A 16,090-nucleotide genomic window follows, 5' to 3' on the forward strand; every position below is an offset into this window, starting at 1 on the left:
TTGTAGAATTCTTGGTGATGATGCATTAATTTCATAGTTTTTATCCAATTAATTTTGTTCTTACCTTGCTCTTGTAGTTATTTTATTATTCTTGGGTTTATTCCTTTCAATTGCTTGATCACCACTTGATTGTGTAGGATTAATTAGATTAATCGGGAGATGAAATAATTAATCTGGAAATAGGAATAGTTCACACCTTAATGCAATAAAACTCGGGAGAGTTGAGGTTTTGAGTGAGGTCTTTGACCTAATCGAGCTTTTTGGAGTTAGGAGTTTTAGGATTAGAAGGGGACTTCAATCCTAGCGCTTAATCTACAGGTTTCTCACCTCGGGAGGGGGTTTAATCTATAAATGTGGTCGACTTAGTAACTCTAGAGACACCAAAAGGTAAGGCAATTTGATTGGATAAGAGCTTGGAATTGTGCATCGGATCCTTGAGTTCTACAATTTTCTCCATATTATCTTTTCACTCCGTGTTTATTTGCTTTTATTTATCTATTTGCTTATTATATGCTTTTCGTAGTGTTAGAACAAAACCAAACATTTCCTGATTCTCTAGATAGTAGTCAACATTTGTTCGTGGTACTTAAGTTGATACGATTTTGTCTCTGTGGGATACGATACTCTTGCTTGCTAATTGCTACACTAGCCCCGTACATTGAAACCTGATTCCATTGCGGCAGAACTTGAAGGTCATCCTTGCTAGTTCGCCCAATTGATCTTTCTATCTGAACTTAAAGGTCATCATTCCCATAGTTCTCTTGTTGATCTTCTCGTATTTTTGTAGCAGAGGCGACAGCAGAAGTGCTGCAATCAACCAACTTGATTGACTGAAGCGTTGGTATTTCTCCAATAGCTAAAGGGATCTCCTTCAATATCAAATGTTCAAGTTGAAGGTGCTCAAGGCATGGAAAGTGGGTGCTTTCTGTTGTCCAGTACACCAAGTAACAACCGACAATATGCAAGTATTTGAGTTTGCAGAACTGCCTTTCGACTGTTTCCCACTCAGATCCAACGAAAGAATCTCGTTTCAGTTTGAGAACTTGGAGATGGGGTAGCCAGCCTATCGTTGCAGGCATCTCTTCCCAGCGTATTTGAGTGCCATACAAAGTCAACTTCTTGAGGGAATGTGGGAGGGTGAAGTTGCTCCAAAACTCCAACGGAATTGAGTTTTGAAAAAAGCCACCAGAAGTGATTTCAAGAGATTCGAGTTTATGCAAACAGGCAAGATTTTTGAGATAAATTACAGACCAACTCTCCAGTTCCCCCTGATGAATCTTGAGTTTCTTTATATTGGGGATGCTTTTTAACACCTTTTTGCGGCAGTCCCAAATAGGGACTGTACAGAGAGTCTGTAGGCTCTCCAAAACAAAACCATCAACGGGAGGATCAGGGAGAGAGATGCTGTGGAATTCCACATGCCTAAGTAGAGGCATTTTCCATATTTCAGGTGGAGCAACAGCTGTGGTATGCCTGGCAGTTAAAGTATACAAATTCCATCAGCTGTGGTATGCCTGGCAGTTAAAGTATACAAATTCCAAAGGCGACACACTGAAGGGGAAAAAGAGTACCCTGTCTGTGGATACGAAATGTACCTCAAGTTCACCAGCTTAGATACACTATCTTGGAAATATGTTTTCTGTCAAGGGAATAAAGTAGAAAAATAAAAAGAAAATAAAACAAGAGAGAGTAATATACTTTTCTTTTTGCAAAAAAAAATAATTAATCACTTACAATGGAACAAAAAATATCAATCTCTTATAACTGGTCGAGGGAGTAGTAAATAAATAATAATCCTAAGTCATACTATTTGACGAAGTGATACAAAAATATTTTATTTAAACTTTAATAAATATGTTTGAATGTATTATATAGATCATCATCGTGTCCAGACATTGCCGAGGTAAACAACTATTATAGGCAATCGATTTTAATAACACTCTACAATATACTCTCACTCTCAGTGCTGGTTCCATTTGTGTGAGCCCAACTCAGATTGGCCCAAGATAAAAGAGCACTTTAGGCCTTATTTCAATATTGTTTATGTTTAAAAGAAAGGCGATCACATGTTGATTTCTTCTTTTATTCAATTATTATTGTAGGACCCACGTGAAATTTTGATTTTATTAATCTTTTCATGATGAAAATTTCCAAGTATAGTTCACATATAAGGGCGGGAAGCTTGAAATGCTAGCTTCGGCAAAGTGAAACTTGCATGTTTCTAAATTTAGATGTTAAATTGTTTAAGGTGTATTTTATTTACATGGACACATTATTGATAATTATTTTTAAGATGGATAATCCATTTTTCTTGAATTAATACTTCATATGTTCATCATTAGATGTTTTTATTTTAGTATCTTGTGATGTTCATAGTAAAATATTCCATTCTATTTTTACTATTTATGATAGATGAACTTCATTTCTACTTATTATACTCACATTCACTCTAAAATAGATGTATCTCCAACATTCTAGTATATCTTATTCCTCAAATATTTATCTAGTAAAAGCATAGCCTTTACTTTTATCCTTGAACACATAAATTTCCTTGCATTTTATTTCTTCCAACGAAAATACTTAGATTACTCCAAAGTCGAAAATTACAACGATAACTATGATTACACGGCTTCTTAAAGGAAATTAATTAAGCTAATAAATCCGATTGGAATTTTTGTGGTCCTTCCAAAGAATTTAATGAGGCTTCTTAATAAGTGAAGTATCTAAGCAGCAACTATTTCTTTTTCTATGGAATCATAACGAAAATGTAACCTGCAACTTTCCATATAATACATAATAAAACATAATACAACTCTGCATAAAATCTCATGTCGCCCAAAAATATACACTTTTTTTGGGACGAAGGAATATATACTACATTCTTTGGTACCGTTGGATTTAATAATAAGCTTTACAAGTTTTAACAAAAAAAGTTAGAGTAATATATGAAAGATATAAAAAGAAATTTAATAAAAATATAAAATGAGTAATTTTTATATATAACCTAAAATGTAAAAACAAAACTACTGTATTAATTATGGATGATAGTATTATATTTCAGAGTTAATATATGAAAAATAGTACTCTAACATACAAAAAATCTACAAATTTAAAATATTTTATAAACTAATCAAATATACAAATTGAAATATTGCTATACCTTTAACTGTAAATGGAATCTACAAGTGTATTCACACTACTATAAGTTATCAATTTCGAATTTCGTGTAAATATCAAAATTTAACACGATTCATTTTTGGAAAAATAGGTGTACTCGGTACAATTTTAGGAACACATGTCAATATCTCTACATGACTTCTTACAAGGAAGTTTTATGGAGAACTATAATATTGTTAAATTATTATATAAAACTTTTTTCAAAATGTGGAGTCTTCTTCTTCATCAAAAACTATGACCGCCATTATTTCTTTATTTCACATCTCTAAAAAAAATTTATATCTACATTTGATTCAGCCCCCTTTTACCTTCAAATTTCCATGATTTATTTTTCTACAGTATTAATTTGGGAAAGGCTAAAGGTAATTTTTGAAATTTAAGAAAAAAAAGTTAAAAGTAGAAAATAACAAAAATAAAATTTTTGGGAGAAATGACTACATGTATTCGGAGTTTGAGAGAAAAGATGCACAGTTTTGAGTTGCTAGTAGCTCTATTATAAAAATATTATTTACGCGATTGAAAGAAGCCATATGGTCATTCATAAAAAACAACACGTAAACCTTGGAGAACACATAACGATCACTCAAGGCCGGACCTTATTAAAATCTTCATGGCCAAAAAACCCAGAGGGAAAAACACCATGAAGGAAAAAGAGTATCCGTCTAATAAAGCAAAAAAATAATTATCACAATCCCAAATTCAATCTCAAAAAAGGCAAACAAACAGAAAAGCATAAATATTAGCATTAGACCTATGTGCGAAGTTGAAGTTGGGGATTATGTTGGGATATGGATCTCCAAGCTGAACCTTCCTTGTCCTCTCCGTATGTTTTTATCAGCTCTGATGAACCACTGATATCCAACACCTGCAAAGACGAGGAGACCTTATGCAGGAGGCGATGCGGCAGCTTCTTCAAACTCTCACAGTTAAATTGATAGTCAAGCGTGTGAGACATGGCATGATGGAGATGGCAGCAGATTCTTCTTCTTCCTCCGTTATGTCCTCCCACTCCTCCCATTTGGAGCAGCCATAAAATTCCAGTTTCTTGAGTTTAGGAAATGCAACAACAACATCATCATCAGATGAAGATTCTATTCCTAAAAACTCCCTTCCGACAAACATCAATTGCTTGGCACCAGTAATTTAGAGAATTTCCAAGAAAGGTAGTTTCCCCATAGCCGGCAATGATGACACCTCACTCAAATTACTCAGAACAATCTCTTTTATAAAGTTGAGAGGCGATGACATAAAATGCGGAAGCCTGGAGCCCTTATATCCCCTGATTACCAATTCATTCAACTTGTAATGGGGTAGGAGAGCTTCTACTACCTCCATCCATATTGATGATGATGAAAATGATGACTGCTCCATTTCATCCATCATGCCCTGAAAGGATATTTCGAGTCTTTCAAGTTTTTGGAGGAGTGTCTTCAATTGTTCTTGTCGAGCATCCTCAACCAATTCCTCCATTTCACTCATACTACTCCAGTAGATTTCCAATTCTAGAGATCCAGTAAGACAATGGTGTAATTTTTTCAGAAAACCCAACTTGTTGTATTCACTTCCTACTTTAAATTTGACACAATTCCAGTGTGTGGAGATTACTTAACTCACCTAATGCTTCAGGCACACAGTTGATATCAGTGCCTTCAATCTTCAAGATTTGCAGTTCAACCAAACTACTAATGCTCTCTGGTAACTCCTTTAATTCCCTATTCCAACTTAAGTCAAGATGTCTTAGCTCAACCAAATTCCCAATTTCTCGTGGAATCTCTGTTAGCTCGCACTGTGATAAGAGAAGAGTTTGCAAGAAATAAAGCTTACATATGATTCCAAGGCCATCCTTTGACAGGTCAGACCGACTTAAATCCAACCATCTCAAGTGAATCAGCGTTTCCATTCCCACTGGAGGAAGTCCACCCCGAATTCTTAACACCCTAAGACTTTTCATGCAATCACAAACTTGACTAATTCTGTCTCTTTCATCAAAAGGAGGTTTGTAGTCCAACGATAGACTCCGATATTCTTGGACATGAGAAACCAATGAAGGATCACAAACTTGACAACTTCTCTCCTTGTCATCATTCTTCCTAAGAAATAGAGCAAAATCATGTACTATATCATGCATTTTACACCATTCTATCTGCTCCCCCGACTCACTTTTCTCAATGTCTTGAAACAAACAACGCATTGCTAAATTTCTCAAGTTCTCTCGCCCTTTGAGTTCTACTGCACAATTTCCACTATTAGAGCCAAGATAACCTTGCGCCATCCACTCTTCTATCAGAGTCTCCGCATGAATTTTGTGATCTTTAGGATAGACGGCACAATATGAAAAACAACGCTTAAGAGCCGGGGACAAATCATTGTAGCTTAAAACCAAATGAGGAAAAAGATCTACTTCGGCATTCTCCAACTGCCATATTTCACTCTTCTCTACGTGTTCCCACCCTTCCAAATCCTTGAACTGCAAAAGTCTTCCTAAAACAACTGCAGCAAGAGGTAATCCCTTGCATTTGCTAGCTATTTTCTTGCCCACATCCACAAATTTTACACATTCATTCTCACTCTTTCCTTCAAGGGATATGGCACGCATTAATGACCAACACTCTTCAGGATTAAGCTCTTTCGGGTGATAGATATCATCATCTGAGGTACCCATCCTCTTAGCTACCCTTTCATTTCTCGTTGTCACCAAAATTTTACTTCCTGGGGCACCATATTCGAGATTGATTTTCAGGGGCTGCCATTTGTCTCTGTCTTCTGACCAAACGTCATCAAGGACAAGAAGAAACTTTTTTCCTAAAACAGATGCTTTTAATTTTTGTAACACCACTTCTAGTGGGTCGGCATCTGGAGAAATCGTCTCTTTTCCCACACTTTTAACAATATCTTTGGCAACCTTAGACACAATAAAGGGATCAGAGACACATACCCAAATTTTTAACCAATCCTTATCGAACTGAGGATCGTTAAAAATAAGTTGAGCTAGTGTCGTCTTCCCAAGTCCCCCCGTCCCAACTATAGACAGAATTTGGGTACCACCACCATTATGCATCATATTTCTGACTATGTCATCCCTTTTCTTATATATGTCCGACCCATAAACATTCTTGAAGTCGATTGAAGATGTGGTTGGTTCTCGGTGAGACTCGGGCGCAGGCAGAGAGATGACAAAATTAAAATCATCCTTCTCCTTTAAGATCTGATCAAGCTTGGCATTCACATGTTCAATTTTCTTGGCAATATCACGACGAACAGAAATTTCGTTGAAAGATAAACACGAACATGGGATGAAGGAGCAGCCTATCTTTTGCTCAGGCTCAGCAAAATCTTCCAACTTATGTTTGAGAAGAGAGTAGTTCCATTCATCCAAAATGTCGTCCATCTCATAAGTCGTGTTTTCGAGCTCCTTCAACCAACTTTTGACGCTTTGATCATTCACTGCTTTCTTTTCTGCATCATCCAACACCTTTCTGATCGTATTGAGCTTCTTGGAAAGATTTTGAAGCTCCTTCTTCACGCCTTTCACCAAATTGACTTCATACCGAATCTTGTCTTCTATCATAGTTGCAACTCTCTCCACCACTGCTGAAACTATAGCATCTGCCATTTTATGCGATTTGGAGCTGCTTCTCTTTATTTATGGTGGAAATCAATCCAATATTTGGATTTAGATAAGTGACACTTCAACTATTGGTTCACTCTTCACCTGTATGTGGGACAAACATTCAATTCTTTTTTCGTTTTAATTAATATAATTGAATTCATATGTTTTCTTGGTGAGAAGGTTGATGCTGCTAGAAATTGAGGGGAGATTGACAGCAACATGTGGAGTTTCAGTGATAACAAAAGTGGATCAAGATCTGACAAGGCTGAGTCAACTAGAAAAGATTTCCAAGCTCAAAGATCAAACAAAACACGAAAGCAAAATGCCAGGTACGACAATATTGCAATAGCTGAAAATGGATTGATTTAGAGAATCAGCCTCTCAGTCCAGTTTATCATTTCAACAGAAGGTTCATGAAACACGAGGAAATAACGTTAAAATTGAAATAGAGCAAGAGTTTGATGTTAGAGATATATGATTCAAGGGAAGCATAGAGTCTTCGGATGACGATCATTCAAGAAATGACAAGGCTGAGTGAATTAGAAAAGGTTTTTTGTTGAAACCAGTGGACTGGCTAGTTGGTGATTTCGGGTTTAGCCCAAAATCACCATCAACGGTGCCGGACCATTCATTTTGGTTCAGCAATGAATCACTACCATTGATAAGGCTAATTTCATGCAAATCGGTATGTGCTAAAAAATATGTTATAATTTGCTGGGTCTAACACGTTTCCTAAGCCAGGTGTGTGAAGAAAAGCGCTAGATCAAGGAAGTAAGGAAGGAGATGGTCTAGCGAGAGAAAGGAATGAAAATGAGCAGAATTTACAAGGAAAAGTGGCGTGACAGAGGAGTCTACAGCTGAGGGCAACAAAGTCATTATATATACCTCGCTGGGCCCACCTAAAACGCCTATATATATAGAAGAGCATGCAACGCAATGGATATAGTTTTCCACTCTTCTTAGCTCATATATTTTTACACACACTTGGGATTGGTTCTGGGGGTAATCGTGATAGGAGGGGTATTTTCTAAATATTTCGTGCTTGGCAACACCGTCCTAGTGAGGGCGAAGATACAATTACTTTTAATTTCAGCTATTTTTGCTAGTTTCCACCGTCGAACTTCACTTTTGGGAGTCGACTTTGATGTTGATGATGTTTAACTGCTTACCGTTCATGGATCTGCGTTTAGCTGTTTAATTTCAAGTTATTTTGCATAGATCTTTCTGCTGTTAGCGTAATTATTCAATTGCTATGTCGATCTATGTTTATTTCGTTATTGAGGTGTTTGATGTGGAATTTGGTGACAGATCTGTGGTTGTTTGAGTATTCGGAGCTCTTATTTGTAAAATCTGATGTGATGGAGAATTTCTTCTGTTTGGAGTTTATGTCGGACGCTTGGATCCGGAGTGGATTTAGCGTCTGAAGTCGGTTTTGGCGTGTGAAAAGACAGTAGTTGATAGAATCGCTTTATTTCCTCTTGGTTTCTATTTCACTTCGTCTAGGGTATGCAGATCTGTTAAGTTCTTCGTTTATTATGCATAGATTTGATTTCAAGTTAGTAGCTCTGTTTTTTATTTGCTTATGTGTTTTCTTAAGAAATTTTATGCGAATTTGGTTGTAGAAGACGATGTCACTGTCAGTTAGTACGAGAGTTAGTTATTCTGCCACTTTTCAGTCGTACCTTGCTGTTTTTAGACGTGGTCCCCACCGTAGAATTATCTCCTAGGTCTAGCTGTTAGGTTAAGTTTCTTTCTAAGGTTCCCAAGTCAAGTTAATTTTAATTTTCCTCAACCCAAGAAAATGCGTGGCAGCAGCCAACACCAAAAATACTCTCAAATCCTTGATTATGAGTCTTACGCATCCTTCTCTGTGGGATCGATCCCTACTTCCCTATACTAGGTTTAGTAAAGTGGTTGAGGGTTTTTGAAGAGGGAAAGTACTTGTGTGTCCGACGACCGGGATTCCGCACGACCCACGAGTTCCTAGACCAAGTGATCTAGTGGACTTGCTGGATCTGGGGAACCTGCTATTTCCTTATTTGAATATCGCAACACGTAAAGCACACTACACTTGTCTTCTCCCGTTACTTCAACCATCTATCAAATCATACCTAATTACTATCAAACTGTCCTCTATTTTGGAGTTATCTGATCTAGTAAAATGTATGTTCTGATTATGTTTTGCCTTATCTATGTTGTTGTCCCTAGATATACAAGCAAATTGAGTAACCAATAAGCAATTTAGAACAATGAAAGACTGAAAAAGATAGTGTGCCTGACCTGCACAGCTGGTAGCTACTATGGTTGTGCGATGGCAGGCGGTGACAAACGGGCGGTAGCCTCACGTTCCGCGCATCGGAGTTGCTTTTTTGGGGGTGCCTTTCTTAGACAAAACTAATTTATAAGCAGTAGTAGTAAAAAGACATTGGTCTATGAGGTAAAAGGGACATTTGAAGTCCAAAAAAAGTAGTAGTAGTAGCAATTACTTAGAATTGTTAGGTGCCTAGAACGAAATAGTACAATAGTTTGGGTGATAAATAATCCCTCCGTCCACGAAAAAGTCTCATTTTGCCATTTTAGAATGTCCTCAAAAAATAGTCTCATTTCTTAAAATAGAAAGTTTCTCTCTCATACTTTACCTACTTTTTCCATCAAACTCTCTTACTTTACTCCTTTTTCTCATTCTTTCTCTCTTACTTTATCAATTTCTCATTAAAACATGTGTCATCCACAAATGATACTATTTTCCATGGACAAAGGAAGTAGTAGTTGGTATTTCCGGTTACGATTTCAAGCCAGGGTTGAGCGATCTGATTCGAGGTTGAACCATTGGTTTCAATTTAACACTAATCACTATCATCATATAAGTACTACTATCATTGAATTATTCAACACTAATTACCATACAAAAATCAATAAGCAATTGAATAACCAAAATTCTTGCACATACACTCATATCATATGGTTATACCTAAGGCTTTAACACACAATTATTTGAAATTGAGTACAAATAAAATTATGAACAATAAAGGCTGAAAAGAGCAATGAGATACCTTCACGGCTAGCAAGTGGCAGCTACTATGGTTGTGTGGCGGCCGACGGTGGCGCTGCGGCGGACGACGATGATATTGTACGTTTTGGAGCTGCTTTTTTTAGGTAAAATCGTAGCTTTTAGAAAATTTAGAGAGTAAGTTTAAGTAGGGACTCTGCCATCTACTTTAACTTTCATAATAGAGTGGCAGCTGGGAAACAACTCATCAACATTATGCTTAAATTGGCAAAGTAGCAAAAAAACAAATTTTATCACATGGCCACTTGTTTCAGTTGTGAACGCTTTCACCAAATTAATTAGTAAAGTATGCCACATATAAATCTCAATTATTCTCTCCGTCCCGAATAGTTTGTCCCATTTTTTCGATTCAGTCCATCCCACATAGTTTATCTCATTTCACTTTTTATCATTTTTGGTAGTGGATCTCATATTCTACTAACCCATTATTACTCTTATTTTATACTAATATATAAAAATATGACTCACATTCACTTTTTATTATATTTCTTAAAATTCATACTTGGTCAAAGTGAGACAAGCTATCTGAACGGAGGTAGTAATAAATTTTAAGTTATTCTGCGCATATAACTTTTAACTCAAACATAAATTTTATTTCATCTTTTTTGCTAGAGAATGATGCTTTTGGGGGCTAACAAAATATCTAGTGGCCCAATCGTTCCTCAAGAAAAGCCATACCAATAATTGAACTGAGAGAGTGTCTATTATTCTTCTTTTTTTCATTATATATGGGAAGAATTTAAATGAGAGTTCTAGTTATTGTGAGAATAGAAAATCATTTTCGGCCCTTTAATCATGAAGATCTACATCGATCGATCCCACTAACAACAATTCTCTTTGTAGGAATGCAATAAATTTCGTTACAAATTCATTAACATCATTTTAGTTTATAATAATTAGTTGGTATTGTTCGTTTATACTGTTTCTAAATTTTCAAATTTAATTAAAAGTGAATGAATCTTGCATAGTCGGCTATCCACTTTGATACTATGATAAAATCTATGAGTTTCATCTTTAAAAATCAATTGATATTAGAAGGAGTGACCAATTAGAATTATAAAATGTTTTAGGTGTTTAAATATCAACACAATGCTTTGAGAATGTCAACACAAATTTAGGATTGACATTGTATATGCATTGACATATTATCTTATTTGCATTGACATTAAATACGAAAATGGTCTAAAATTCTAGATTTTTTTTTCAAATTTTGACGTCGGAACATATGCATGTAATATATCGTTGGAATCCTTATAAAATTATCTTTAATTTGAATGAATTTAAAGTTTTGGGATTTCTTTTAAAAGTTAGTTATAACTAACTTGACATTAATACCCCTATTGATTTTTATTGGAATTAATCCTATAGCCTTATTGACGTTTTTTGTTGATCGTATTGACATTTTGTGGTTAATGATCTAGACCTTTAATTTGAATATCTAATGACTATTATTGAGTTGTAGTTAAGCAATATAACACTTGAGTTAGCTTTATAATACGTTAATTAAATCTAAATTTTCAATTTAATTAAAAGCAAATGAACCTTGGATAGCTTGACTATTGACTCAACTTATTTTAACACAAGTGATACCCGCAAGTGTACGGGGCTAGTGTAGCAATTAGCAAGCAAGAGTATCGTATCCCACAGAGACAAAATCGTATCAACTTAAGTACCACGAACAAATGTTGACTACTATCTAGAGAATCGGGAAATGTTTGGTTTTGTTCTAACACTACGAAAAGCATATAATAAGCAAATAGATAAATAAAAGCAAATAAACACGGAGTGAAAAGATAATATGGAGAAAATTGTAGAACTCAAGGATCCGATGCACAATTCCAAGCTCTTATCCAATCAAATTGCCTTACCTTTTGGTGTCTCTAGAGTTACTAAGTCGACCACAATTATAGATTAAACCCCCTCCCGAGGTGAGAAACCTGTAGATTAGGTGCTAGGATTGAAGTCCCCTTCTAATCCTAAAACACCTAACTCCCAAAAGCTCGATTAGGTCAAAGACCTCACTCAAAACCTCAACTCTCCCGAGTTTTATTGCATTAAGGTGTGAATTATTCTTATTTCCAGATTAATTATTTCATCTCCCGATTAATCTAATTAATCCTAAACAATCAAGTGGTGATCAAGCAATTGAAAGGAATAAACCCAAGAATAATCAAATAACTACAAGAGCAAGGTAAGAACAAGATTAATTGGATAAAAACTATGAAATTAATGCATCATCACCAAGAATTCTACAAAAAGGTGTTTAGCTACTCATGTTCTTCACAAAAACCATGTTTAAAACACAAGATTCAATGAAATACATGGAGAAAAGATTAAGATACTCCTATGAGAATGAATCTATGGAATTGCAACTTCAATCTTCCGATTGGAAGTCTTCAATCTTCAATTCTCTCTCTCAAAGGTGTTCTTGGGGGTGTGTGTGAGTGTTGGAGGCGGTGGGTGTTGAATGATATGAACCCTAGGCGTTTTCTCTTTAATCTCCCATCAAAAATCGCGTTTTTGGCAAGAAAATACGCCAAAATAACGTACCCGGCCGGGTAGAATTACAAAGAGCAAAATTCACCCGGCCGGGTGGTCATTTTCGACCCCATTCTGACCTTTGCCGCTGAGTTACAGTACCCGGCCGGGTGAATTTACAGTGTAATAATTCACCCGGCCGGGTGTAAGTTTCTGGAGAGCGCAGTGTTCTTGTAATGGCCATAACTTCTTCTACCGAACTTCGATTGAGGCGTGCAAGATACCCACGCGAAGCTCTTTCGAAGAAGAAGAGATTGATATGCATTATGGGCTGATTGGACTTCAAAATCTCCAGTAAATATTGTCTCAAAGTAAGGCTGCTGCACATCCACATATTTTGTACCTTTTTCTACACATTCTTAACAAAATGGTCAACATACCAATATAATAGAGAAGTATATATAAACATGTCCAATAATAGACAAAATATGATCAAATTCATACATAACCACCCTCTAAAACCATGTAAAATCCAAGTATGTCAACTATCCACTCTGATACTATGATAAAAATCTATAAGTTCCATCTTAAAATCAATTGGTATTAGAAGGAGTTACCCATTAGAATTTAGAACTATATGGTTTCAGATGTTTATGAATATCAATGTGAGATAGTTATATTTGTATGTATTAGTTAAATTTCCAACAAAAATGATGGACGTTGAGTTTTTTCGGAGAAATGATTGCTGAGTTTTAATAAATTAATGCATAATTGGTAAAGTAAGATAGAGATAAAAAGAAAAAGTATTTAAAGTATTATTAGAATTGAAAAATAAAATATAATTAGGTTTTAGTTTAGCCTTTATTTCCAATTCTAATAAGTATTGTTAGTGGAGAATAAGTTTTATCCCATTAAAGAGAAAGGAGGTTTTAAATAATAAAAAAATTCTATTTTTCAGTTAGTAGACTTTTGTAGCGGGATGGAGTAAGTTGGTTATAAGACATTGATGGAGATTGAAGAATTGGGCATACCTGTCCTGCAAGTTTAAGAGATTTCAAATAATAATAAGATTAAAATTTAAAATTGATCTCGTATATTTGTTCAAAAAAAAAAAATCTTATATATCAAGTGTGTTTACTTTTGGCTTTAAATAATATGCTTTGGTATATATTTAATGGTCCATAAAATATTAACGATCAATTGCATTTTAAAGTTTAAAATTGATCTCGTACATTTGAAAACAAAAAAAAAAATTATTTGATCTTACACATTAAGTCTGTGTTAGCTTCTGGTCCTAAAGAATTTATTTTGTTCCATTAATTTAACTCGTTATTTAGGTCAAAACACAATTGACCGTTAAATTTTTACGAAACCATTAAATATTGATCAAAACATATTGTCCATGACCAAAAGCTATTACACTTAATGTAGGACCAATTTTTTTTCCTCAAACATACGAGACTAATTTTGGACTTCAGTAAAATAATAATATTAAAATTTTAGGTTACATGTGAATGAACAAGGACTCTTTGAGTTTAGAGCATCCACATTGAATATCCATGACTCTCCATCACATCATCGTTCCCCTATTGAACTATTGCAAAATTGATGGCATGGCACTGATTTTCAACGAGATTTGTGGAATATTGCTCTTGAAATTGTTGTGTGGGCTTAATTGATATAGTTAACAGGCCCATAAAGTTGGGCTGTTTTTGATATGGTAAGATTTGCATCTACAAAATTAACTGGGCTTTCTAAGGTAGCTCAGTTCTGTGATTAGATTAAAAAAAGAAACCATATAACTTTAGATTATTTTATTGAAACTTTGTCTGAACAAATAAATTTGAAAATAAAACAATATATGCAGTGATGGTGAATATTTCATTTAGAATACTAGTTTACTTCCACTTAATTCAACCCATCCATTTATTGTGGATTGATTTTAGAGGTTAGGATTCCTGCTAAGTAAGTAATTTAAGGATTGTCATAAATTTTTGTCTATTTTATAGTAATTGTGATATACTACTACATTTACTTGGGTAATTTTATTAGAAATGGAATGATGTCATATTAATCATTAAACTCTAGAAAAAACCGACTCTGTAGAGTATGAAAAACCCGCTCAATATATATTACAAACAAAACTATCTTTGCACAAATTGCACATAAACCGTGATTTATTTAGTGTATAAAAAAAATAGTAATAGCGAATTAGCTTGATATAAAAGATGGATAATCCATTTTTCTTGAATTAATACTTCATATGTTCATCATTAGATGTTTTTATTTTAGTAACTTGTGATGTTCATAGTAAAATATTCCATTCTATTTTTACTATTTATGATAGATGAACTTCATTTCTACTTATTATACTCATATTCACTCTAAAATTCATACATAAAAGCGAGATTCGTATTTAATTTCATGTGTCTTTTTTCACCTGTATTCAACTAAATTTTTTAAATTTATAACAAGTTAAACAAAATATTTAATGGTAGACGGAAGAAAAGTAAGGTCAATAAATGTCATGACATGTACAATAATTAAACTAGGTTGACTTTTAATTGTGAAGGGAAGAAATAAGCCATGCAACAAATTATTGCCTTGAGATGAATCCATTTCCTAAAATGAGCAAGAAATATCAAAATAAAGGGTCCAAATTATATAACACAAATGGAAATTTAATAGAGAGGCACTCAATAGTCCTTGGCTCCAATTTCCAAAACTGCCCCTCATTTTTTTGGATTTAAGATGAGAAAGAATGATTGTGTTGTTAATGATACATCAATTTTACAATCATAATATTTACATGTTAACTTAGATGGAATTTTTGTGGTCCTTCCAAAGAATTTAATGAGGCTTCTTAATAAGTGAAGTATCTAAGCAGCAACTATTTCTTTTTCTATGGAATCATAACGAAAATGTAACCTGCAAAATTTTGATTGGTTTCAAAAGTATGTTTCGATTTTAAACGTAATTTTTGTTACTAAATGGATAGGGGTATTATTGAATTTTATAGTAGGAGTTGGGCTGAAAATATAAAGTTCAGAAGGCTATTGGCCCAAACTTGGAATCAGGCCCATTTAGGACATATGTTATGATGTGGGTGTTATTATTTATTTATTTTTTTAAAAAAAGCTCTCATCGTATCTCCTCTCTTCGTCCATTTAGTTCTTCACAAAGCAGAAATGGATCATTTTATATTGATATTTAAGCAATCCAGTATTTTATATCAATATTTAAGCAATATATAAAAAATATTTGTCTTTACTTTATTCTCTTTCCACATAATATATAATAAAATATAATACAATACATAATAAAATCTCATGTCACCCAAAATATAGACCTTTTTCTTGGGACGAGGAAATATATACTGCTACATTCTTTGGTACCATTGGATTTAATAATAAGCTTTGCATGTTTTAACAAAAAAAAGTAATAGTAAAATACAAAAAATATAAAAAGGAAAAATAGTTATGATGTTAGTAGTGAAAAATCAGTCTTACTTAATTATAAAAAAATAATAAAATAATGAAAATATAAAATGAGTAATTTTTATATATAACCTAAAATGTAAAAACAACACTACTTTGGAGAACACATAACGATCACTCAAGGCCGGACCTTATTAAAATCTTCATGGCCAAAAAACCCAGAGGGAAAAACACCATGAAGGAAAAAGAGTATCCGTCTAATAAAGCAAAAAAATAATTATCACAATCCCAAATTCAATCTCAAAAAAGGCAAACAAA

At 34.2% G+C, this 16,090-nt stretch overlaps 2 protein-coding genes and 1 long non-coding RNA gene across 3 annotated transcripts; all 3 read right to left on the reverse strand.

Moving 5' to 3' along the window:
• Positions 1 to 734: 734 nt before the first annotated feature.
• On the reverse strand, positions 735 to 1,629 carry LOC125197979. Its single transcript, XM_048096455.1, has 2 exons — positions 1,515 to 1,629; positions 735 to 1,473 (listed from the first exon to the last, which is right to left on the reverse strand). Exon 2 carries the CDS (start codon positions 1,434 to 1,436, stop codon positions 735 to 737), a length of 702 nt encoding a protein of 233 aa, XP_047952412.1. The 5' UTR covers positions 1,437 to 1,473; positions 1,515 to 1,629.
• A 2,064-nt stretch (positions 1,630 to 3,693) lies between these two features.
• Positions 3,694 to 6,885, reverse strand: LOC125197980 (putative disease resistance protein RGA1). Its single transcript, XM_048096456.1, has one exon. The coding sequence runs from the start codon at positions 6,788 to 6,790 to the stop codon at positions 4,748 to 4,750; it is 2,043 nt and encodes a 680-aa protein (XP_047952413.1). The 5' UTR covers positions 6,791 to 6,885; the 3' UTR covers positions 3,694 to 4,747.
• On the reverse strand, positions 3,694 to 16,084 carry LOC125197981. Its single transcript, XR_007172328.1, has 2 exons — positions 15,963 to 16,084; positions 3,694 to 3,772 (listed from the first exon to the last, which is right to left on the reverse strand). It is a non-coding gene; the product is annotated as an uncharacterized LOC125197981 (long non-coding RNA).
• Positions 16,085 to 16,090: the final 6 nt, after the last annotated feature.

The sequence above is a fragment of the Salvia hispanica genome, unplaced genomic scaffold (genome assembly GCF_023119035.1).
Source record: "Salvia hispanica cultivar TCC Black 2014 unplaced genomic scaffold, UniMelb_Shisp_WGS_1.0 HiC_scaffold_114, whole genome shotgun sequence".
NCBI classification, from domain to species: Eukaryota; Viridiplantae; Streptophyta; class Magnoliopsida; order Lamiales; family Lamiaceae; genus Salvia; species Salvia hispanica.